The 25105-nt window shown below is 33.3% G+C and overlaps 1 protein-coding gene across 1 annotated transcript in view; it reads left to right on the top strand.

Annotated features, from left to right (window-relative positions):
• The window catches only part of TUSC3 (tumor suppressor candidate 3), a 109257-nt gene that overhangs the window by 43622 nt on the left and 40530 nt on the right, over window positions 1-25105 (top strand). The window contains exons 3-6 of the mRNA XM_036382611.1: window positions 1415-1532; window positions 3845-3985; window positions 4538-4678; window positions 13715-13804. Of these exons, the coding sequence (XP_036238504.1) occupies window positions 1415-1532; window positions 3845-3985; window positions 4538-4678; window positions 13715-13804 (490 nt within the window). The remainder of the gene's footprint in view (window positions 1-1414; window positions 1533-3844; window positions 3986-4537; window positions 4679-13714; window positions 13805-25105) is intronic.

The raw sequence follows: 25105 nt of genomic DNA, 5'->3' as shown, positions 1-25105 counted from the left end.
AAGTTGAGTTTTATTGTGCTTCATGTTATTTAATTCTTTGTGGGAGTAAGAGATCATCAATTTTCATTTTAAGTCTTGGCATTTTATGATTTTTTTTCATGTACAGTAGATTTGCTAATAATGCACAACTGTACTGGAGCTTGTATGTAATATATTTCATGTCTAAGGTTGATCTCAGTTATGGAGAAAAGGGGAAGGTCTTATGATATCTGTGATCCTGTAATTGTCTTCCCTTCTTTGTTCTCTCTTATATATTTTTAGTGCAAAGTTTCTCTTGCAGCAAACAGATTTTTGCATTTACAGCTTTTAAATAGTGTTCTGCACCATGAAACACATAGAACTGTTTTTCTAGAAACACTGTTTTGAGAAAAGCTGCAGAACACATTTATACTACTTCAGAATCTTGTCATATGCAAAGCTGAGTTGCCAAGTGGTAAACCACTGGTTTGGACTCTACAGTGGATGTGATTAAACAGTAATATGGAAATTAGCAAAGGAGTCTCTCTAAATCAGAAAGTGTTGCAAGCATCCCTTCATTTCGGGTTTTTTTTTTCTCCTGTATAGATTTGTCCTGTGGAATAACCTGTGGTTTTATGACACTGTGTGTTTAGAGGATGTCATTGCTAGTATTATTGTCTTGGAATTCCCTTTGTCTTTCTCTTCCTCTTAGTAAAGTCAGAGCAAAATTGTTTGTTTTGGTTTGTGTTCTCTTTGTTTTTTTTGGTGTATTTGTTGGTTGGTTTTTTGTTTGTTGTTTGATTATTTTATTTAGAAGGATATTTAGTAGCAAATCACCTTCTAGTGCTGATAGAAAAGATTAGATATTGTATAAAATCACCACATCTAAAACGACTTTCAGAGAAATAGTCTGGAGTTTGTCATGCTGCTTACAAGCCTACTTTTTATTCCCTTAGGATCATTTCCCCAGTGCTTAGCAGCTTCTTTGACTCTCCTGTGGCTCTGCTATTTTAGGAACGTACTACTTTCACCGTTGTGTGTTATTTGTTCCCTAGTTTCAGAATTCCTTATGTATAGCTGTTTCTAGCAAGTATATCCTGATAGCACACTCAAGGGCCACATAAGCATATCCTCACATGGATCTGTTAGCAGATTTATTTGATACTTGCAACTCAGACCAGTCCTATTTACTGAGACTTTAAATATGGAAAACATTACTTTTTCTTAATATTATCTTGGGATTTCTCTTGTATAGTTTAACGTAACACATTTCTAATTTTGGAGGTGACAAATTTGAAACAGAAAGTTGCATAAGGAGCTGAAACTTTTTAATTGATAGTACGGATGTGGAGAATGATTCTGCAAATGTAACTCATCTAACCATTGCAGCTGATTATAGGATATTTTTTGCAAGTGAATGGCATATAGATATACATTTGTTTCTTTTTCTTAACAGGCAAGCTAATGAGGAATATCAAGTGCTGGCTAATTCATGGCGCTATTCATCTGCTTTTTCAAACAAACTGTTTTTCACAATAGTGGATTATGACGAAGGGGCAGATGTTTTTCAGCAGGTAAATGTTGAATACTGTAAAGCATTGTTGATTTTTAGAACTACATGTCAATTTATCAAATAATACAAGATAAATTAGTTGTTGTTTGCAGGTGTGTACCCCTGTTTTGTATACAGTTTCCTCCTGGTTAAAAACATAGCAGTTTTTTAAACATCAGTGAAGATAGACTCTACTAATAACCACTTCTAGTATTTTCCAAGTGTAGTTTTTAATCTTTGTTTATAAGCAATTGTTTAGGCCATTTTTTAGAATTAAACACATTGTAAGTAACATTTTCATTTAAAGATTTCCTTTATTTTCTCTTTAGGGAAAAAAACCAGCTCTTTAGTTTAAGAGCCTTTTAATTGCTTTTATGTAATACAATATTTTCCAGCTAGTAATATTTAGTCTGGAATTTCTTCAGGGAAAAGAGAAAAGACTGTTTTACAATTTAGTTGTTGGCTGTGAAGAATAAAAGTTGGAGAATAGTTTAAGGTCTGCTCTGAAATTGAGAAGTCAAGGAAAAAGGCAACTATTGAAAATGAATACTGAATACTGGCATGTTATCTTTGATACTTGTCCATTGATTGAAGCTAAAAGTGCAGATTAGGAGGAGTGAAAAACTTTGAAGTTATCTGTATATTTTAAATACCTTTTGGTGAAGTGTGTGACTTTAAATGTTCAGGGGAAAGATTAATATGTCTTTTTAAAATACTTACTTTAAATAGTTTAAATAGTGTGTTTAATAACTATTTTTACTTCTAGTTGAAATATTAGAATACATTGTGTAAAAATGGTTATTAGTGGCATAAGATTTTGCTTTAAAAATTAAAGATTTTTTTGCTATAATCATTAAAGCTTTATAACCTATAGACTATATAGACTGGAGAACTTTATATATGTTGTAACCTGCATGGTTATAATAACACAAAATATTTTTTTAACCTTTCCTTAAGCCAATCAGCACATGTTAGAAGAGTCCAATTCAACTTATTCCTTGTATAACAGGGCACAAATTCAGTTTATTTCAAATGGTATGCATTTAAAAGCATGTTTACATTTAGATAAAATTAAGCATAAATATGTAACGGGGTTTTTTGGAGTGTTAAGAATAAGTTATACTAATGACTATTTCAACATGGATTTGAGGGAAATGTAGTTCTGACTTTACATTTATGTGTGCAAAGTCATGTAATACTGATGCCATAGCAAAAAAAAACCCCATAAAATAATGTGATTTTGATTTTTGCAGCTTTTGCCATGTTTATAGAGAAATGATAAACCAGTTCCAGATCAGCTGCCTCCAAACACTGTACAATGTCTGAATGTTTCTGTATCTCATAAAATATTTTATTTAACTATTTCACAGCATGTGTTTTAGCCTCTCTTGGAATATTTTTTATTTCCAAATCATTTCAGTAAAGAGGGCTATTTTTTTTTTTGCTTAGATGGAAAGTATTTTAATAGTTGATAATTTCTATTGATAAATTCAGCTTTGTATTTGATTCAATATAAATTTTTGCTAATGTGGTGTCAACTTCATTTTTTCAGGATTAAAAAAAAAAAACCTTACTTCTTTATTTAAAAAGCTCCATATTGCATCAGCTTTAAGCATTACCCCTGATTTTGTTTATGTTAATTTTCATTTTTTCTAGTGCTTTATTGCATGATTTCTGAGATGGACTGAATACAGAGGAATTTTATATAGTGAAATGACATTTTCCTATACTACCTTGCAAATCTGAAGTCAAAATTTCAAATAGCAAATGTATATGTAGATCTATTTGTTTATCACTTTTGAGGATTTTTTAATATACTGTGAATAGTTCCAGTGGCATCAACACCTAAATTAACAGTAACTTCTAGGACAAGTTATGTAGTTTAAGCTAGTTATCCAGTTGTTTTTGGATTCCAAAAAAGTCTAGTCACTAGTGGTTAGTCTCTTGTAGCCAAACACCGTCAAGCTACTTTACTCCCTTAGAATTATAAGTTAATATAATTTAATAGATCGGTTGGGTGCAGGGTCTCTTTTTTACCAATTACAGGAAAGGTCTTACAATGTATGAGAACTTTAAAGCATTAAGATACTCTTATATAGAAAAGCTTGTGGGTGAAACATTGTAAATAATTAAACATCTTGAAGAATCTACAGGAAGGAATATTGTGAGCACTCTTTTTGGAGGACTGTATATGAGAATATTTCAAAAATGTAATGTATGGAGGCAAGTGATATTTTTGTGCTAATTAGATTTGTGTTATTGAGGCTATTGTGGTATTATATTTTGAGGATAAGTTTACTAATTTTTTTCCTGCTGTTTTTCCTGGTTTTGTAGCTGAACATGAACTCTGCTCCGACTTTCATGCACTTTCCTCCAAAGGGTAAACCCAAGAGAGCTGACACATTTGACCTGCAGAGAATCGGATTTGCAGCTGAACAGCTAGCTAAATGGATAGCTGACAGAACAGATGTTCATGTAAGTCTTTCAGCAATTCTAAAAGTGGAAGGTAAATCTAAGTATCTTTGTGGTTTGAGACAGGTTGACGATAAATTCCATCTTTCCTTAATAACTTTCTTTGTCAAGCAAGGGTTCTACAACATATTAAAAAAAATAACATTTTTGGTACTTGTGAGAACTTCTGCAGATTATACTCCATTCTTGCTTTGTTATAGTCTAATTCTGGATAAAAACAAGCAGTAATAATTAGTTGTTAATAAATAAAATATGCTTTACAAAACTATATACAAAACACTTAGATTCAAAGGTAGCTGCTTTTAATTCAGACACAACCTGCAAATCTTTTGAAGAAATAATGTTTCACAGTTGCACAGTTCCAAATTAAACATGAATATTTTTCATAGTATGTGCTCATTAAAGTACTTTCTTTCTTATTAAAGTATATTTAGGGACTAGTCTTGCTGACTCTGAAAGCAGATTTCAGGTGCTCCATTGTGTTTGGTGCTCCACATGGAAGATGATCTATATGTAAGCATTTATTGCAATCTGTATTTGCATTTTTCCTTCCAGATTAGAGTGTTCAGGCCTCCTAACTATTCTGGTACAATTGCACTGGCTCTTCTGGTATCTCTTGTTGGTGGCTTGTTATATCTGCGAAGAAATAATCTAGAGTTCATCTATAACAAAACTGGCTGGGCCATGGCAGCTCTGGTATGCAGATTTTCCTTTACTAATATGCTTTTTATTAATTTCTTATCTTAGCATATGTTTTTATTATTTACAGGATAAATGAAAAACAATTAAATTAGTACATTGTTCAGAATCAAACCCAAGAGAGCTGACACAGCTGACACAGTCAGAAAAAGATTCATAATCCAGATTTTGGGTCTGATTCTCGTAAGAAGTGTGTATCAGTTACTATGAGTGACTCAATGAAAATGAGCAAATTCTCTGATAGGTTCAGTTTTTTATTTGAATTTTAGTATGAAAATATTTTCAATAATGGTTACTGATGTTTATGGCTATGGTTCAACTTGCCCTTTTTTGATAAAATCCAAAATGTCAATCAGTTGGTTTAGCATAGATGTTGATGTCAGACTACATAAATTTAGAGTAATGAAAGTTTGAGGAAAAAAACAGAGGCTTTTATGTTCTAAGACAATGATAAAAGATCTGAGAAACAAAGAAAAAGAGGGAATTGTTTCCAAAACTGGTTTCAGTAATACTGACCTTAACATTCTACTGCTGACCTAAATGCATGTAGGATGGACCTTAGTGTTAGCTCTGAGGAAAGACTAGATCTAGCCAAGTGTGTTTGAAATATTAGTCAACTCAATCCTCAAAACCATAAATAATGAATGAAGCTTGAATTTGCTTAATAGTGTATTGCACTGTGTTTATTTTCATGGTTGTTTTCAAATAACTGAGTAGACTGATGAAAAATGTGGGATTTGCAACTTAGTTGTCTCAGTTTTAAACAGGAAATAGTATTCAGGGATGGTAAATGTTTGTTACAGTGCATTAACAAGCACTCATTACTCTGACATCATTGTGACTGACAGAAGAGGAAAAATCTGAGGAACAGCATCAAATGCTTAATTTTCAGGGACATGGCATCAGAAGCATGGGTTTCAACACTAGAATAGTATCTGTAATTAGTGAGTCCACTCCAATATTTTACTGTTCTAGTAGTTACATCAATGGAGAACACTACTTTTCAGAAATTCATCCACCTTTTTTTTTGCAATATAAACAAAACTTTTATTCTTTTGCCATTTAGATGTTTATTTATTCCCGTGATCATTTTAAAGACTTCTCCTCAACTTGTATCAATATGAATTAACCTTTCTTGAAAGACATGGCTAGGATTTTATATGGAATATGAGTTTTGTTTCTACATCAGCATTCCTGTTGTATTTCTCATCTAGGCTCTCTTTCCCAAGAAAGCTTGCACTGGGTGGTCTTTCAAGGTCTCTTTCAACCTGGGCTATTTCATAGTTCTATGTGTTTTAGTTCTGCTAGACTTAGGTTATCATATAACTGTTTCTTCCTTTTCAATATCATATTACTGGTTTGCTATTCTGCTCTAATTCAAAATTGTGACAAGATATCTTCTTTTTGTGGTACTATCACCTGATGGGCCTTTGGCAGACTTTATCTCATAAAGGTCAAAGTTAAAATTACCTAGTATCTGGTGAGTTCTAATTTTTATGTCTACATTATTAATAACATATTAAGGAAAACTCTTTGTTCTAAATTCTTTAATATTTGACATTAATCTTGAATAATGACTACTGATAATGCTGTTTTCTCTCATGTGCTGCCATAGCTTTTCCTACTAGTGTAGGAAAACATCTTTATTTAAGCAGTTTGTTAATCTACACCATACATTGAGAAAGGAATACAGAACAAGTTTTCAAATAAACCACCACTATGACTACATTTGAAGTAGAATGAACTTTCCTTTTGATCTAGACAGCCAGGATCAGAATGTCTTCTCTGTTCCAGGATGTCATTTGGAATATCCCAAGATCTAGCACAGAGTTTTGACATGTCTCTCCTAAAGTCTTTCATATTTAATTCCATATATTTTTCTAGGTTATTTTTCAATGATAATGCTTTCTAAAGATGCTCTACCACCAGTTAGTCTCCCATTTGATATGTATCAGTCTTTTTTTTGATTTCTAATTTATAGCAACAACCTGACTAAAGCAATAATTATCACAAGAAAATAGATACTTGTGTCAAAAAATTAAACAAAGATATGTAATCAGTGGTATTTCTTTTGTTTAACCATGCACTCTATCTTTGGAGACAGCAATTTCATCTCAATTTCATACCTCAGACTTTTCAGATGAAAAGTTTGTTTCAGTGTTTTGTGGAATTGTTTTTTTTCTCTTGCAGAGGTTAAAAATGAGTTCTTCAAATCATAGAATCATTCTACTACAAGGTGCAATAAATAGTTGAAGATGTAATAAAATTGAGAGAATGAATGCATCAATTTTTCCTTAGAATGTTTACTTTTCTCTTTAGCAGAAGCTGAAGAGTTTGCATCTGAACATGACTGCTAATTGCTGTGTAGAAAACCTACAATGTCATTCAGTTGAACTCCTGAGGACAGATCCAAATGTAATCAAATATTTTAAGAAATGTATTGATGTAATTCAGTAATTGTCATGCTGCTGATTGTATAGACAAGCAAGTAACTAAAATGGCATTAATGCCCTATATTGTTGCTAATACTTTTCCCTGTAAAATTCTGTTTACATTAAAAATTAATAGTACTTAAAGGATGTTCTAGGAAGTGGTCTTATATCTGAAAGTATGTTGTAATTAATGATGGCATTGAGCCAATGCTTTACTATTTTAATTGTTACTGTTCTGACTTCACAATGTAGTAAAAGCCCCATACCCTTTAAAGTGATGGTTTAGCAAAGATCATACATTTACCAGAAGTCCTTTCGTTTTGGTTTTATTCAGACCTGCACAGACATACAAGTTAATTTTATAACTTCTTTTTGGTGGAATCAGCAGGGACTCCTGATTGCAGGCTTTTGGACAGATGACCTCTGTTAATGACTAAAATTTGTTGGGATTCATAAAGAAAACGGGCAGTCACTAATATTATATATATATATATATATATATATATATATATTTTATGTGTGTGTGTGTGTATTATATAATGTAGTAATATATTCAGTATTGTATAGTTATGATTCTCTGACATAGTGCTTTTTTTTCTACCAGTAAACTTAGAGCTTCTTTTTTTGATAAAAGCTCATTAAAAGGAAAAATTGATAAGATGGTGTCAAGTTAAGGAGAGAAAGTAATGCCTAGGAAAATGCTTGTTATGAAGGGTATAAATTAGTAATAAATGTTTAATTATAAATCATTATGTTCTTCATGAATATTTTTTCCTTTTTGAACTTTCAAAACCAAATTAAACAGAAATCCTGGCAAGATATTTAAAGGCTACAGAAAGCCCACATTTTCAGCAGAAGTATTGACAACTCTTTTGCTCCTTATTGGCAGTTGTTTTTTCAGACGGCATTGAGCTGAGAAAGCACAAAAGCACTTTTCTGAAAGCTTTAGGTTTGGGTTTTAAATGCTTTTTGGGTGTACTGCTAGGTGGCTAATATTCATTAAACATACTCAAAATAACATTTTTAAATTCCAACTGAAACCTTTTCATAGAGATTATGGCGTTCAGTGACTGAAAACTGTATCATTGCAAACAGAGGACTCTTGTTTTCTTTTTCTTGTTTTGTTAGAGCTTCTCAGTTTCCTTTGAATAGTTTTACTGTTCCCAAATCTTAAAAAAGGAAAAAAAAAGGGTGGTTACTTTTCATTTAAATGAAAAATGGATTGTGTCACTGATTGAATGATCTGTTGCTAAAAATTAGAAGAAAATTCTCAGCATAAAGAGTCTGTGCTGTTTTGACAGGGGATCCCAGAAATGTTAATTTGATAACTTCATTGATATAAAAATGTTGTCTCATAGACAGTATTTCCAGTAGTTTTTTAGAAGAATATTTAGGAATGCAGTTTTAATGATGCATCTAATAGTTTTGATAGACTTGTAGAAGCAAGACCACAGGTTTAATCTCACACATTGATTCCAGTGCCAGCTCACACAAGACCATCAAACTCGTTTTGCCCTCAGCATTAGATTGCACCACAGCAATATTTGTGGTTTCATCCCCTCATTGAAGTGCTGCAGGCTCTGGTAGTATCTTGTATGCCTTAGGCATTTTCACTTGCAACATTACCCAGAAGAGTTTTAGGATGGCAAACCACGATGACTTGAGTCCCGGTACATAATATCCCAAAATATCTTTTGAAATCACATGTAAAATTTATCCCCTAGATTATTTTGTGCTTTAATTCAAAATCTGCTATTCATCTATGGATATTTTTCCCTCTGACATGCCAACGCAAAGATGACAAAGGACTTCAGTCCTTAGATATTTGCAGACTCCTGTCCTTTTATGCTGGTAACAAGGAGCAATTCAGACTCTTCAGGATTCTTCGTTTCTTAAGCAGGGAGAAGAAAAGGTCAGATGGTATAAACTAGGCAAGGTTCTAACAGTTTAGATAAGGAATTGCTTCATTTTAGACAACAGTATGTGTGCTGAGAATTTCTTTTCTGTTGGCTAGACTGTCTTTTGACAGTGTTTTCTTTACCAGGCTGTTGTTTTCTGCATGTAATTTTCAGTTTTACTTTATGTGTATATTTCAGATTTGCCTATATACCTGTGGAATCAGGGAAGACAAAATCTGTGCTCAGATTAGAAGGCAGCTGCCTAGGATTTAATTCTCTTGGGCAAAATATGACAGGTCACTTGAATGAGGAGACAAAGTGTGTGTTCCCTGTTCTCATAACAGTTAATGGGTATGAGAAATGCATATTGTGTGGATACACTCCCCAGTACTTGCACCACATAGTACGTTCATCAGCAGTTATTGGTCCAAAGGAGCTTGGAGGGTCTTATGGCTGCTAGTGACTTTTTCACCCCTTTCTGGAAATGAGGATGAAAAATAATGTGCTTTATTCAAAGATAAACACTAGAACAAAGGTTTCTCTGTGTGGCTAGGTGGGTATCCAAAAGAACATCAATAATTCTGATTGTTAATTTCCTTTTCTTCCTATAGTTAGAGATTTTAGAGAGGTAAAATTTAAAGCTACAATTCTCTTTGCTCCTGTTTTGCACTCTGTTTTTTAATTCTATATCTCTTATTGGAGAATCTGATAAGTGATGGATTTAGAAATGGATTATATAGCTCATAGCATGAGAGTCTTCACTGAGTGCAAAAGCAAGGCTAAACTGGATAAGAAAGGATTACGTTTCTTTAAAACAGTAATTCTGAAATTGTTAGAGTTTACATATACAGAACAATATAGAAATAAAGTGTTGAACTAGCTGTCATTCATTTTTATTCAACCTATGCTTGAATTTAACTATATTCATAAATGAATCTAAAATTTCATTATCTTTCTTACATTACAGAGTTTCTCATGTTCTTGGGTCTAAACTTGCAAAGAAATCTCATTATTGGTTTTGTATACTATCTGCTAATAGGAAGCTTCTCTTCAAAAGGCATACTAAATGACTTTTTAAGTCTCCAGTTTTGTTTGATGAACTAGCAGACAGTGTTAAACAAAACTTGGGCCTTTGAGAAGGGGATATATTAAAGACAAATAAATAATTTGCAAGGTTTGCAAGACCAAGAAGTTGAGATACTCTGCTTATGTGCCTGTGAAGTTGTGTCTTGCTTGTAATTCAGTGTTCTGCTGGGACTCTTGGTGCTTAATTTATCTTTTATCTGTTCTTAGAAACCTTGTGATTTACACACAAATGCACCATGGGTGAGCTTAAAGCAGTCTCCCCCTTAGTGAAACTTAAGGATAAAAGCCATCAAGGAAGCATCACTTGAAGTAATTTGTTAACAAGGTCCTGCAGTGGATCCATCTACACATGGAGTGTACTCACCTAGAACACCACTGTTTAGCTACAGAGCCAAATACTCTGCTTGCTTTTATCATTTAGATGCAAAATAAGCTACCTAAATCTGGAAGCTCTTCAAATAGCATAAACCCTGAAAAATATCCTGAACTCCATTGATAAATCAGGTGGCATGCAGCAGTCAGTGGTGTTCTTGGGGTCTGACAAGGAGAAAGAAGGAGCAGATGGTGGAAAGGTGTGTCTATAGTCTTCCTCTCTGTAGAACTGCCGAAATATGGACTCTACTATGGAAAAGTAGCATTGTGATCAGAGATAAGTGCTCAACTTGAATCTTTTCCTTTACTCCAGTTTTCATCCTTTGAACTTTGACAAGATCCAAGAAAACTGCAGAAAGGCACAATTTCTCTGCATATGAGAGTAAATATGAACAAGTTGATAATTTGTAGGAATTTGGCAAAGTTTCTAACTGGGAAAAATCAACTCACAGTAATGGTTAGTTTAGAAATATTTCGACCCCAAAGTATAGGATCCTATGGAAAATATGCCATTTGGAATGGAAAACATTGTTTATCAGTGTGAATTACAGATGCACTTACATATTTTCCTCTCCCCACTATTGTGTCTCCTAGTTACTTCTTTTGCTAGATTTTATGCTGTCTCACAGTGTGGTATTTAAAGCATGAAAGATCTTCGTAATTTGGGAGATCTATAATTTATAAAATATATGAATATATATAAAATGGGGTAGAGTCTTTTTGATCTTTCTATATAGAAGCAGATTTGGCCCTAGAGAATATAAATTACAAACAATAATTTAAAAATGAGAAAAATTACTTCTCATAGAAAGCACACTTTCAGAGCGGCACAGTTTGTGTACTCCATTCATCTGTTATCTTTCAATGTTTGACTTTTCAGCTAATTTTTTGCCTTTCTAAATATCTTTCACCTCACTTTTGATACTTTCAATCTCTACACTTTTGTCCTTTCACATGAGCTATTATGTTAGTCATCACCAAAATTGAAGTATAAATTTCTCTGCTAAAACAATCTGCAAGGTATAGAAATAACTATATTACTCTTCTCCCAGTAATGTCACTGTATACTCTTTTCATTTTGTTGCATATTATTAATAAAAACACAATCCATTTGCTAGCAATCGCTACCAGTATGTCTTCATCTGCCATGTTAGTTTTTATGCTGTTACATTCTTAATCCTGTTGAAAGCAAAATGAAACACATTTATATTAAAAATAACAACTTTTTCTTGTTGTAATTAAAATTATAGCACTACAGCAAAGTCGTAATTAAGCTGTGTTTGAAAATGTATCTTTTCTTTCTATTACAAGTCCATTAATAACAGCACTATTAAATCGTTCTGCATGCGTTTCTTGGTATCTTAGCATTTCTCTGATGTCATGGCTAATCTTCCACTGTTCTCTCTGGATCTGCAGATCATTCTTTTCCCTTGGGGTGATGTGGTATTATGATGAGTTGTCAGCATTCCATGGTCTTTGCTGGGAGGAGTATGATGCTGCTGCTTTCTTCCTTCTTGGTTTAGGGTCCATTTGGGAGTATTTCATGCTTTGTTCTTCTTCACTGATCTGCCAGAAAAGTTTACAGGGTAATTCGAGGTGATCAGAATTTACAGGGTGAATCGAGGTGATCTTAAATATGTTGGATGCTTCTCCTTTGTTTTCTTTGTTAGCACTAAAACTGTTTCCTATGTGCTCCTATGTCTGTGTTTCTTTATTCACTATTGTAATATTTATAGGCTTGGGATCTCCAGTGTAATCCTGTGCATCATTTCTTGTCATTCCATACTGACACATTGTAGCCTGTGTTTACACTTTGGCTGTCTCTGCTGTCACCTCTTCACTACTGTAATGCATCAATGTATTAGTCCTATCTATTTCATCCTAAACAGAATAGGGGGAAAAATAATATGCCAATGTAATGTAAACTAGGTATGGTCACCTGGTCTTTGGAAAAATTGCTGTTTTAGCTGAGTAGGTACCACCCGCCCCCCACCCCCGCCAACAACTACCTAACAGCAACAGCAAAAAAAACCCAAAGAAACAACCAAACAAAAAAACCACCCACACCCCAAATGACAACAAAACCCAAAGCCAGGAAAACCAAGACAGATTTTAATAAAGTTTGACAAGTTTCCATAGTAAGGCCTTGTTCTTATTTCTAGAGGTTGCAATGCTGCATTTACAGAGATGCAGAGCTACACTAGCTTGTATTTACTTCAGAAGCATGTTACAAAATGTTTTTTAAAGAAAACACTGAAGGGTTTTAGTAAACCCTGGTTTAGTCAGTCACTATGGTACAAATTTTTACATTCATGATCTATCTGCCTTTATGGCATGATCCATCTGCCATATCTTTATGACTTTATGATGCTATTTGGAATATTGATGTACAGTAAAAATGAGCATGTACTGAATTTAAAATGTAGCTTTTGTAAAGATTATTCACACTGATAAAACAAAAGACATATTTAGATGATACATGTTTCCTATTTCTCTTACTTGGTAATCCAAAATACTGTACTTTCTTCTTTAAAATAGTCTTAATGACTCTTGGTATGACTGGTGTTTGTCATGGATATTCTACAGTATGATATTCTACAAGAATTAAGGTCTGTTTTTACAGTTGTCACACATGCCTAACCTAACCTCACACTTTTTTCTGTTGCGAACTTTCAACCTTTCCAGCAAATCAACCATTGCTATTTGTCATAGCTAAAATGAATCACAGTCATATTGGACACATAATGAGAATTTCATAAAATAGTACAGATTTTTTTTAATAACTGGCTTTTTTTCTATTACTTTATGAATAATTTCAGACACATGAAAACAAAAGGGTAAGATAAATATTTGTATAAGATTTAGAGGCAGAAATATTTTCATGGAAGGTTGTATAAAGGTTGAGTACTGGCTTCCAGAACATTTGCAATGAATGCCTTCTACTGCTGCAAGTACTTGTTGTCATGTAGATGTGTAAATATGGTGTATAAATTTTGGGTTATTTCAAGTGAGATTTGGAAAATCTGGCTTGAGGTAAGTAATTTTCAGAATGGTAGAAGTCATTAAGAATTTTATGAAAGTAACAGCATCTGAAGATACTATCCTAACATTCAAATAGAGGTAGATGCTGTGTCTGGATAGTGAAAAAATTGCATATCTAAAACAAGAGTAACCAACAGAATGGTTTTCTGTTCAGTCCTTCACAGTAAATTAATTAGTATATTGTTTTTCTTTTTCTTTTCTAGTGTGTTGTATTTGCTATGACATCTGGTCAGATGTGGAATCACATCCGTGGACCACCATATGCACATAAAAATCCTCAGAATGGACAAGTGGTGAGTTGTTTCTTATAGTTTTATTTGAGGGGAAGGGATGTGTAAGCAATCACTTGCTACAGTGAGCCTACAATTGCAAATAATTGCAGGTCCGTAGGTCTGTATGAAAGTCTTAAATGTTGCAAGCAGAGTCTCTTTTGGAATTTCAGATCTTTAGAAGGTGCCACCATCTCTGATTTGAGCAATGAAATGAGTGGTTGTGTTGTTCAAACATCTCTCTCTGCAGCTCCTAGCGGTAGTGAATGTGTTAGGAATTGTTCCATACCACACAACTCCCGATGCCCAAAGGTGAATGTTGGTGTTGTGTCTTTTTGCAGGGATGTGCTTCCTCACACAGTGGAAAACAAATGTTTTGTTTCCTACATTTAGACTACACAAACCTTTTTTTACATAAACCTTTGAGGTTTGTAAGCTCTTACCTTCCTTTCCCAATCATTTCAGTTAGAAAAGGAGATGCCTCATGTGCTTCATACCATTTTCCATCATGTCTATAACTCTTCCACTACCTTTTACAGAATGCTTTTTCCTGTATCTCCGTGCTCCTTCAATTTAATCTCTTTATCAGCTTTACTAGGTAGTTACCATTGACTCTTGACAAAATTACTTTTATATCCTGCTACTGCTGCCTATAAAGGATTACCTTATTTGTTTCTCCCTGCTCACAAGTTAACAAATGTTCATCAGATCTCAGAAGAATAAACTCTCTTTGCCTATTAGGATAGTACAAATGACCTTGGCTAGTTCCTAATCACTCCTCGTTATTTACCACTTTTAAAGCAATTTCTTGAGATGGAATCTACAAAACTTGCAATAACCAGGAAGATTTTTTTTAATAATTCACAATCCATGCTATTCTGTTTTGTCCATCACTGGTTAAAGGAAACTGTATTACATCTTAAAGAAAAGACTTATTTTAAGCTCTCTTTGTGTCATATCTTAATTGGAGTAGGAAAAAATGATGGTTTGAAATTAATTACTGATCTGTGTTTTATCAGGAATGAAGCAGAATATTAATGTCATAATAGAACAGGATTTCATCTGTGAACTTTGTTATTCAGATATAGATTTGATGATGCATAAATAACCTCAATAAAATGCTGTTTATGAAAATTTGGAATTTTTCATTACTGCCTTGCAGGATTAAATTTATGATACTTTTCAGTGAAGTGACAGAAAGAAGAAATATTGACTACAAAGAGCACTGTTTGTGACAAATTAGTTTTTACCATATCCAATTTTACACACATTGCATGTCCTAAACCCCTTTTTTGGAAGTATACTCCGCATTTAATAGCTTTAAAATATTCCTGAATTTTTGCTGGCTTGTCTGCATTTTCAGAGTGTGAACTCATATCCTGCAGGTCCGAAGTGCTACTACTTTGGGAATGTTAGAACACACAGATAAGTAACGTAAATAATGGCAAAAATGGTTTTAAATTCTAGATACTAATATGTTGTACTGACTGGAATGCATTCTTTTCTGGCTTTGATGCATTTTATGACTTCAGGTAAGTTATTGGTGCCTCTGATTCACCTGTCTCTCCTTGTTCATATGTGTCAGTGCTCTGACCGGTTTGTATGTGACAGTAAGTAAAACCAGTTAGATTCTAAGAATTAGAAGAGTAAATGCAGGATTACCAAGATCCTGCTTTAATTAAGCTATCACTGACCAGTATAGTTGTCGTTTAAAGCTCTAACTTGAGAAGTGTTAGAGGCTTAATAAGTAGGCTATAAATCCTTACCTATTTTACATTGTGGTTTGTTTTTTTTTTTTTCTTCAAATAACACTTGAACATCTTCCTGTTTCATTTTTCTAACACTTATCCATGTTTCTGTGAATTTGAAGCAATAAATCTGCTTATCTAGCCTTCTGTGAGATTTATTCAACCATGATAATTTACTGTAACACTTTGTGAATTGTCACTAGCTGCTGTCTTTACCTCTGGATGAAATTTAACTCACCACTTTCTTTCCAATGTCTAGCATTTAGTAACAATTCCAAATTTGCATGCCAGTTTTTTGCAAGGATTAATTGCATGTAATACTCTGAAACTTTGTTGACAGTATTACCACGGAAATTTCTGGTTTTAAAACGATGCGTGGGATAGCTCACCAAGCTTAATGGTTTTATTATTAGGTTCAAAGTTATGGATTCTAAGTTTTTCCTATTTCATATAAATTAGTGGTTCAGTTCTATACTAGCCTGATATGCCAACAGACTTTGAAAATGGTAATACTCTGTCTTCATAAACTGTTCTTTGCCTCAAATATCTCCTAATATATGCTTTGTTCTTGCTGTAATTTTAGATGACACTTAATTTGTTCTTAAATTCCTGGGGGTTTTTCAAAAGATGAAAGGACATCTGTTTCCTTTGCTCAGACAACACTACTTACTCTTGCCAGTATCTTGTGCACATAACATCACCAGTTCTTAAAACTTGGCTTTTGCATTTTGTTTATGATTTCCTAAGCTGCTTTAACTGCATGACTGTACTCTTTGAAGCTTTGAAATATTTTTATATATTTCTGTGTGGTCTGTTCTATAAAGCTGATGGTCTCTCTTATTGCAGTTGTTGTAGGTAGTTCCTTCATTCCCTACTGCTATCAGCTAATTTCAGGTTTTGGGTCCACATGGAAGAGCATCCATTTTTATGTAGAAAGCTGAATCAGACAGTAACATTGTTTGCTATTTCAGTTCTGGTTTAGGTTTATGAAACTATGCTAGTCTTCGATCTTGACACATACTTTATTTCTGTTTTATTTCTAGAGTTCTCCATCTTTTGCCAATAATCTGGTTAGGATTGGGCCACTACTGACTCTGTTATTTTAAAATCTGAACCTGTTTTACTGAGACTGAGAGTGACAATTAAACATTCTGTTGGTGTCTGTGTGTAAAGCCTTGTGAGACCTCTGATTTTTATTCAGAGCTTGACCTGTATAGAGCTGGTGATGAGAGAAGTAGAAATGGAGAAAGCAATTACATGGGTTTGAGCCCTCTGTAGAGGTAGCTCTGCTGCCATTTAATCGACCTAACAGCAAAGAATTCTCACTAGACTTTTATCAACTTTTAAACAAATAGCAGCAATGGCTAAGAGAGCATTTATATATTTTTGTCCACGAGTTAGCTGCCCTTTTTATTATTATTATTATTATTATTATTATTATTATTATTATTATTATTGTTGTTGTTGTTGTTGTTGTTGTTGTTGTTGTTGTTGTTGTTGTTGTTATTATGCATAAAAATTCTACAGTTTTTACTGTGCAATATGCTCAAGATTGCATCTTTAAAATGGTTGGAAGTTTGCTCTAAATGAGAACAGGGAAAAGGACAAACTTGATCCAAAATGCTGAATTAACATGGTTTCCAAAGCTCGTCATTTTCTTGCCTTCTCTTAAAAAAAGTATTAAAAGTTAGAAAAGTTTCTGTGTGAAGAGGAAAATATAGTATTTTATTATCAGATATTAGGTGGTTTTCTTGTGTAAGTTGGTGCTTTGTGAAATGGACAATAGTATTATTTGCCACTATATTAATTGGAATTTTTTTATTGTCTTATATTTAAAATCTTGTTGAAATTCCTTAAGTATAACACAAGCTGTGTCCTTAGGAAGCAGTTTGTATATAAAAAGATCTTTTACATTAAACACTTTACAATATCACATTAAATATAAATATTTGTTTATCTGTAGAATTTATTCATCCTGTTTTTTTCCCCTACTTACCTTTTGTAGTTTTATAACCACTGATCTTTACTCACTTGTTTTGCTGATACAGTTATGTAGTAAGCTCTATGTTTCTGAAGTTAAATGAAAAATATATTTGACTGCTGGTATATTTTTTCCATTTGTTAGTACAAAACAAAGGTAATCTGAAAAATTTATGCTAAGGATACTAGGATTCTTAATTTGCACTATCCTCCACTGCTAAGCAGGGCAAAATGTCACTTACCAAGGTTAATTCTTCTGTGGTTTCTGATATGAATCTAATTAAAATCTATGGAATGGTTTCTTGAAACATTTTTAAATAACAACTCAGCCTTTCAAGCTCAGTCAGTCACATTAAATTCATTGTCCTTTGGCCTTCAGTGTATCTGGAAGCATGTTTGAAGTAAAGTTTGCCAAGATTGTCTTTGTAATGCCTGACTTTTAGAAAAGTAGCCACATTGATGGTAGCAGTGCAATACAGACAAAAGTCACTTTATTGTGTGATAAATTATTTTCTTTGTCTTGCTTCCAGATAAAAAAAGAGTTCATACGGGTTATTATCAGTACCTAACATAAGGTATCCAGATTGGCCTGACTTTTACCACAGCAATATTTTGATGCATCTGTTGCCACTAATCACAGCCATAGGACTGTTGAAAATATATCTTAATATTTTATTGGAATAGCCAATCATTTATAATGGCATGCTGGATTGAAATGACGAGTGCATTGCTTATGAGTTTTTTTAATGAAATAGCTTTCCTGTTGTTATCAAAGCAGTTAGCGTATTCAGAAGCTACAAGAAGTAAAGGGTTTCTAAAGCTTTTAAATTAAATTTCTGTCATGATTTAGTAAAAAAAATTATCAATTGGCAGCACAAGATTCAAGGATGATTGTATCTGGCATTCTGTATAACCTGTGTTTCTACCTTGATATTAGAAAAGGGAAACTTTACACGATATTTGGTACTCTTTTCTTATTGTGGGAAGAATTTACTAGAATTTACTAGAAGCCATTTACTTTCATTTGGAAGAACTGTTTTCTGCAGAACAGCTCTTATGTCAGAAATCACGGAGGCCTCAAATACATGAATTTTTGAAGTATTTGAAGATAGAGCAATAATGCAATGCAGTAAAATATACTTTAAGGCAGAAAACCAGAATGGCACATGGGAATAACTGGTTCATGTTCCTCTGTTGCTAACAGAACAAGAACCATTTTTGTAAAGCCAGTTTAAGTGCCACACATGAATGTAGTTTTTCTGTCTTCCTGGACTTTCCTGGTTGTGGAGATGTATATGGTAAGAGCCTTATCTATTAAAACAATTAATAGGTAACTTTGAAGATTGTGTAGTCTGGCTGTTTGCTCAAAGGTTGCTCTTTCTCTTAGACAAAGGGCTTTGTCTAAGAGAATTTTGAATGTCTCTGTGGTTAGAGATTACCCAACCTATTCCAGTGTTTAACCATCCACAGAATTTTTTTTTGTTTTACCTTTTAATATATTTTATCTTTTGTTTTTAATTTCCCTCAGAAACAGTCATGCTAAAATTTATCTTCCTCTTCAGTAAAGCTGATTTAGCTGAGTTCTTAATTAGAATTTAACATTGACTTTAATAAAATTTGGACTTGGATGAGTGATACAGCTTTTCAGAGCTTCTAACCAGCATACTTTTGCTTAAGTGACACTATGTTATCACTACAAAATCCACACTGAAAACAAGAAAAATATTATGCCTGGAGTAGTCAGAGATGTTTCTCTGTATAGATTCTGCTCTCTCAATAGAGCCATGCAGATGTTCTTCTTGTACCTATTAAACAATTGTTTTCTTCTAAAATCCTACAATTTGGAGACTGGGGAAGGCAGAGGAGAAGAAAGGACCATATTTTCCATGTTGTGCATCACCATTTTTCGCTCTTTTTGATCGATTATTTTGTGAATCTTATCTATTCCCTGTAGAAACATAGTCAATATAATGGGTGCAAGATTCTTTTCCTGAAGTAAAATTTCAGCAGTTGGGAATTGTCTTGTGAACTTCTAAGAAAGTCTCAAAATATTTTCTATCCTGCAGAGCCTTCTAGATTTGGTGAGCTCTTGCCTTTCCAGACAGTTTTGCTAGTTGGCTCTAATGCTGTAATTTCAGTGTAACAGATACACTTCTCTTATGCCTGTGGACTATGCCAAGAGAAGGAATGTGCATTTGAGTGTGTTAATGTAAATGAAGCAGCATACTTCAGGTAGTCCTCCATGGACTAATTCACCCAGAATCTCTGGTTCAGAAAGATACCTTTTTATTGTCCTTACTCATTTTTTATCATGGTTTTTATTGAACGTAAGGAACTTTTGGTTGGGTTTATATTTTTGGTTTTGTTTTTTTCTTTTTTCCTGCAAGACAAAAATTATTTGCTATGTGATATTTTATTAAATATAAAATGTTTTTTGTATGTTTTCACGGAAACAAAAATTATTCTGAGACTTTTTTTTGTCTATCTCTGCTGCCAGCATTAATTCTTTTCTTTGGCTAAGCTTTCATGTTAACTGACTATTACTGAAGGAGATACAGTCGAAGAAGACATAAGGACTAAATTAAAATTAAAGGACTAAGGACTAAATTAAAAGGTACACTAAAAGGTTTTGTACCTGCAGTCTCTTCTTCTGCCTTGAAAGGCAAGTAGGGTGGTGCTATATACCTCACCTATTAGATATCAAATATTTCTGAGTTTCTGAATACTAAGTAGCAGTTTATATGGTTTTTTTCCATTTTCTTTTCTTTGAATCATTCATAAGACTTTTAATTTTTTTATTTATAGATGTTGCCACACAAATTATTTAGATATATATGTCATAGTTAGGGATAGACACACAAACCTGCTTTCCTTACATATTTCCTTGTTTTCCTTACATATTCTTTTGAAGCATTATAAATATTTTCAAGGTTAATGATGCTGCAACTACTGTTATTTGTTCCATTAGGTTTGAGATTTAAAATAGTCCTGCTATTGGTAGTTTCCTTTTTTTGTTCCCCACTTCTAGCAACAAAAATGAATTAAGATTAAACAGTCTGAACCCTGGTAACTGAGGAATCAGTTTTGACTTCATCTGGTGTGCTCAGATAGGCATAACCTATTCCTATACTAAAATTAAAATAGAATAAGCTGGTACTTGGCAGCATTATACATATGAACAGAATGTGAAAGTAGGTGCTCTGGTAAAGGCAGGAGTTGACTGTTGGGTTCAACTGTTTTTGTAGTTGGTTGGAGCAGAGGAGGAGTTGGTGGTGTTTGTGACTTCTGTAACAATAGACCTACTAAAAGCAACTGTGAAAATCAACTTGAAGGAGGAACATGTTTGTATTCTTTTTTCTTTTGGCACAATAATGCTTCAATAGCAGAAAGAAATTTTTTCTTCCTTTAGAAGAAACAATGAGAATCTTTCAATAAATTAAGGACCTTGTTTCCTGACTCTTTTGTATTTTTCAGATTAATAATTTCTAGTGTTCATTGGCTGTTGTTGTGCTTCTGTTTATTCTAATTATTGTAATTATAAAAATTTTGCAAATTCGATAAAGCTTTTGTTACCAGAAATGCCATACAACATGTGTTATTAATATTAAAGCATTTTGTTCTTCCATTATGTCCAAAGGACATGGGCAAGCTAAACTATTTGGTGAAAAGTTTGATTTATATTAGTTCCAATTAGATCTTGCTCAAGAATCGCTTACATGGCTGTTGCGTTATAAATGCTTATATTTAGAAGCAGACATTGCTAAGTCAATTGTTTTGCTATGTAAGCAGCAAGCAGTAGTTCTCAAATAAGTCACCAAAATGTTTTTAAGGGAATTATTGTTTTCAAACTGCTTTGTCCTTATTCTTGGAATATGGGGAGGACATAATTTGACTTCTACCCTAATTTCTGGTCAGCATTCAAACTTCTTTTATGTCCACATTGTTGAGAAGCAAGTTCACAAAAGGAGTAGGCTTTACACAAGCTTTACAACAAGGAATTATTTTTGTTTCATACTAGGCTTTAGGCACACACACTTCTGTCTGTCACTTAAAAAGACATTGCAGGATTTTAGCCCATCTTAGGACAGTTTGCTTGTGCGTAACAGCTATAATTGATCTGCTCTTTTAAAGATTTCAAAGGCATCTTTGTAAGCTAATATTATGTACAGAAGTGGGTTGAGGAGCAGATTTTGTGTGCATCACCTGCTCTTAGTATTCAGTACTCACAGAATCAAACTTTCATGTTTATTTGAAGTAGACTGTAGTTCTTCTGTATATGTTTGTACTGAAAAAATGAGGCCTTTTTCACAGTTCCCCATAGAAGTCTATCATTAATATTTAAACCAAAGCTGTTAAAGGCTGCAGCTCTTCAACTTAAGGTACAGTGCAAATTACAAAGAGTTCTTTACTGACAGTCTTGCAAGTCTAGCTTTTGAGCAGAAAACAAAAGCATGAAATAATCTCCTTCATGTTTACAGGTCCTGGGGTCACTTAGCATAGCAAAATGCTCTACATGAAATAAAAATAGCACTACCATTTAAAAGAAGGAAGTTGTCTTCATTTACAGTCTCTCACACTCCTAATATGCGTCAATGGAATGAAAGAAGGATTCGGTTTATGGTTTTTTTTTATAGTCAGTGTTCTAAAAAATATTTCAAAGAAAAAATATATTCCATAGTTCATATTAACCAGAGTAATCCCTATCAGATATAGAAAAGTAGGAATTTTTTCATAGTTTTCCGTGTGGCTAAATACCAGAGTCATTGAAAAACAAAAATTTCAGAGTAGGTCTTATTATTGATGTTTTATTTGTTTTATAGACAGAGAACAATTCAATCAGTGTCATAATGACTTAATAAATACTATCTGGTCTTGTCCAGTACTGTCATTTAAGATATTCTTAATGCTGGAAATGAGGAAATTTCCAAAAGGAGGGCAGGGAGGTAAGTGGCTTATTTGAAGTGTAATTTGCCTGCTGGTGTTAAAACCAGTACAACATGATAGTACCCACAGCCTTTTTATATGGCCCTGTAAAGAACTGGATGAGCATTTAGCGAGACGTGTGCTACAGTAAATGGAGATAATGCAGGCATTGGATCAGCTGTACAGTTTAATAACAGATTTTAAGAATTGATTTGAGATCAAAATTGAATTAAAATTATGCTATTAGTCATTTAAAATCCCAATAAATATTCACGTACATTATTATTAATTAGCTCTGGAAAATAGAGAACTACAAGACTGTGATGTGAATGAATGTGCCACTTCAGCTATTGCTCAGGCTGACCTGTGGTCTGCTGTATTGCTCTTACCTTTATAACCCACTGGATCAAATTCTGGTCTACAAATATCTTGAAAAACTGCAAAAAAAAACCCCAAAAAAAACTGGCAGTACAAAGACTTTAATTTGTATTTCTTCTAGCTTCTTCCCCTGTTTTTTTCATTTGCAAATTTCCTAACTCTGCTAAAATATTGGAAAGCTTCGTTTAGTGAAGAACAAACAATTGAAATCCCTCAACCCAAGCTTCTTTAAAACTGGGGAAAAAATTTAGAAGGAACAGGTTAAAAACACATTCAAACCATCTTACTCAGAGGATTCTTTTCTGTATAAATTTAAGAACATCTGTTCTGAACATGCTATCTTCCAAAAAAGACAGCGTATATGGCACAGGGCAAAATGCATCCTGAGAATAGACAACACAGCTGGAATAGTAAACACGGAACAACAATTTGAAAAAGAAAAGGATAACTGGGGAAAAACCCCAACAAAACAAACAAAAAGCAGAAATATCCTCCAACAGAATTCTGGATTTTATTGCTATAGGTGACAAGTACACTGATTTATTTAATGAACCTCTGTTCAGTTGGGTCATTAACATAAATACCAAGCTAGCAAGTTCAGTCCTTATGCATAATATACATTTGAATTTGCCCTCTTTTGCCCTTTTTCTTTTCAGTCAGTCATCTACACCATATTGTATAGTTGTGATCTCAAAAATAATACTAACAAAAAAAATCCTAATTTGTAGTGCATGGGTATGCAGTAGCAGGAGGCCCCATATGCATTGTCCAGTCATGGGAAAATATATCTTATAAAAGTCTCTCACTTAAGATTTTGCTCCCAGACTTATTTTGTAGTGCTATTTTACCACCTTTTGTATTCAAATGAAGTTTTTAATTATTGGGTGGATCATGCATGCAACGCTTTGTACCTTGATTTTGACCTATTTGATCACATATATTAATCACATTCAGCCCATACTTAAAAAATGGATACTTTTTCTGGTCTGATTTATTTTCATACAATGAGAACAGAATTTCTGGAAATCCTTCTGACTTTCAGTTCTTCCTGTGTAAAGTAGTGGTGGTTTTTATCTCAGTTCCTTTCTGGCCTCAGCTGAATTCATTAATACCAATTTTTGCACCCAAGTCATCAACTTCAAATTTCATAAATTAGTTCCAAGATGTAGACTTCTTTATGCATTTTTAAACAGCCTGTTCTGTCCCCTATTGAGCCAGTTATTCAAACTGCTTACCGCGTTTGTTCTAATCCCGTTTTTTAACACCTTTAAATATAAAGGAATGAAATAGCAAAGTCAAGATAAATAGTAGCTTTTATTTTTTTTTCAGGAGCATTAATTACTTTTAAAAAATGATTATATCTAATGGATCTGGAACCTATCTCTTAGTATCAAGTGTGCTGTATTTCATCTTATTTTTCATGTTCCTTCCCATGTTTAATTGTTGTTAATTTCAAAATTTATTCAGCAACATTTCATATTACTGAAATTCTATTTCCTTCTTTTCAGGATGTGTTTGTTTTCTGTGTATGCTCTTCTGTAGATTTACTCTAACATGGGCACATAGATTTGTCTCAAATCAATGCATAAAATTGCTACTGGTCTTTAAGACTCATATACTAGTTTTGGAATTCTGCTTTTTGAGTTTTCCTGCAACTTTTTATGTGGTATAGATGCATTCTGTCAGCTATGGAGACTTGTATTCCTTTTATTCATCATAAACATTCACAGAATTAGGAAACTGGATTATTACCATTATTACCACTATTTACTGCATATTAACTTATTTTGCTTTTTCTCTGCTTTAATGACTGAAATGTGAGCTACCTGTTTGCTATGGGGCCACCTCAGTTTGCCTCCTGGCAACTTCTATTTTGTCCATAAGTTTCTTAACCTTTTAAGAGGGAAATGTATTTGCTAGTTATTTTCTTTCCATTCTTTCTGAGCTCTGGTTGTTCATTGTATTCCATAGGGGATTGTTCATCAGTTAGCTCTGGAATTCTTCTCCGAAAGGTCAATAATTTATTAATTGCTTATTTAAGATGTGTTGGATATAAATTCAAGATAACTTAAGGAACTTTAATGGTTAGTCTCTGACTCACTCGGTTCACCAATTTTTTCTAGTGTGCGTGATTTCCCTTGTTAATTTTTCATTTCATTTGAGCTCTTTTCAAGTGCAAAAATCCTAAATTGAAAGTTTAAAATGTGTTGCTATTATTATTTCAGTTTATTTTACTGAATTAGCTCAAGTCAATTTACCTGAAACTATTTTGTGCTTCCTTTGTCCTTACAGTACC

This window comes from Molothrus ater, chromosome 4, assembly GCF_012460135.2.
Source record: "Molothrus ater isolate BHLD 08-10-18 breed brown headed cowbird chromosome 4, BPBGC_Mater_1.1, whole genome shotgun sequence".
NCBI classification, from domain to species: Eukaryota; Metazoa; Chordata; class Aves; order Passeriformes; family Icteridae; genus Molothrus; species Molothrus ater.
Note: the sequence above shows the minus strand (reverse complement) of the source record. Positions and strands in the feature narration are given on the sequence as shown.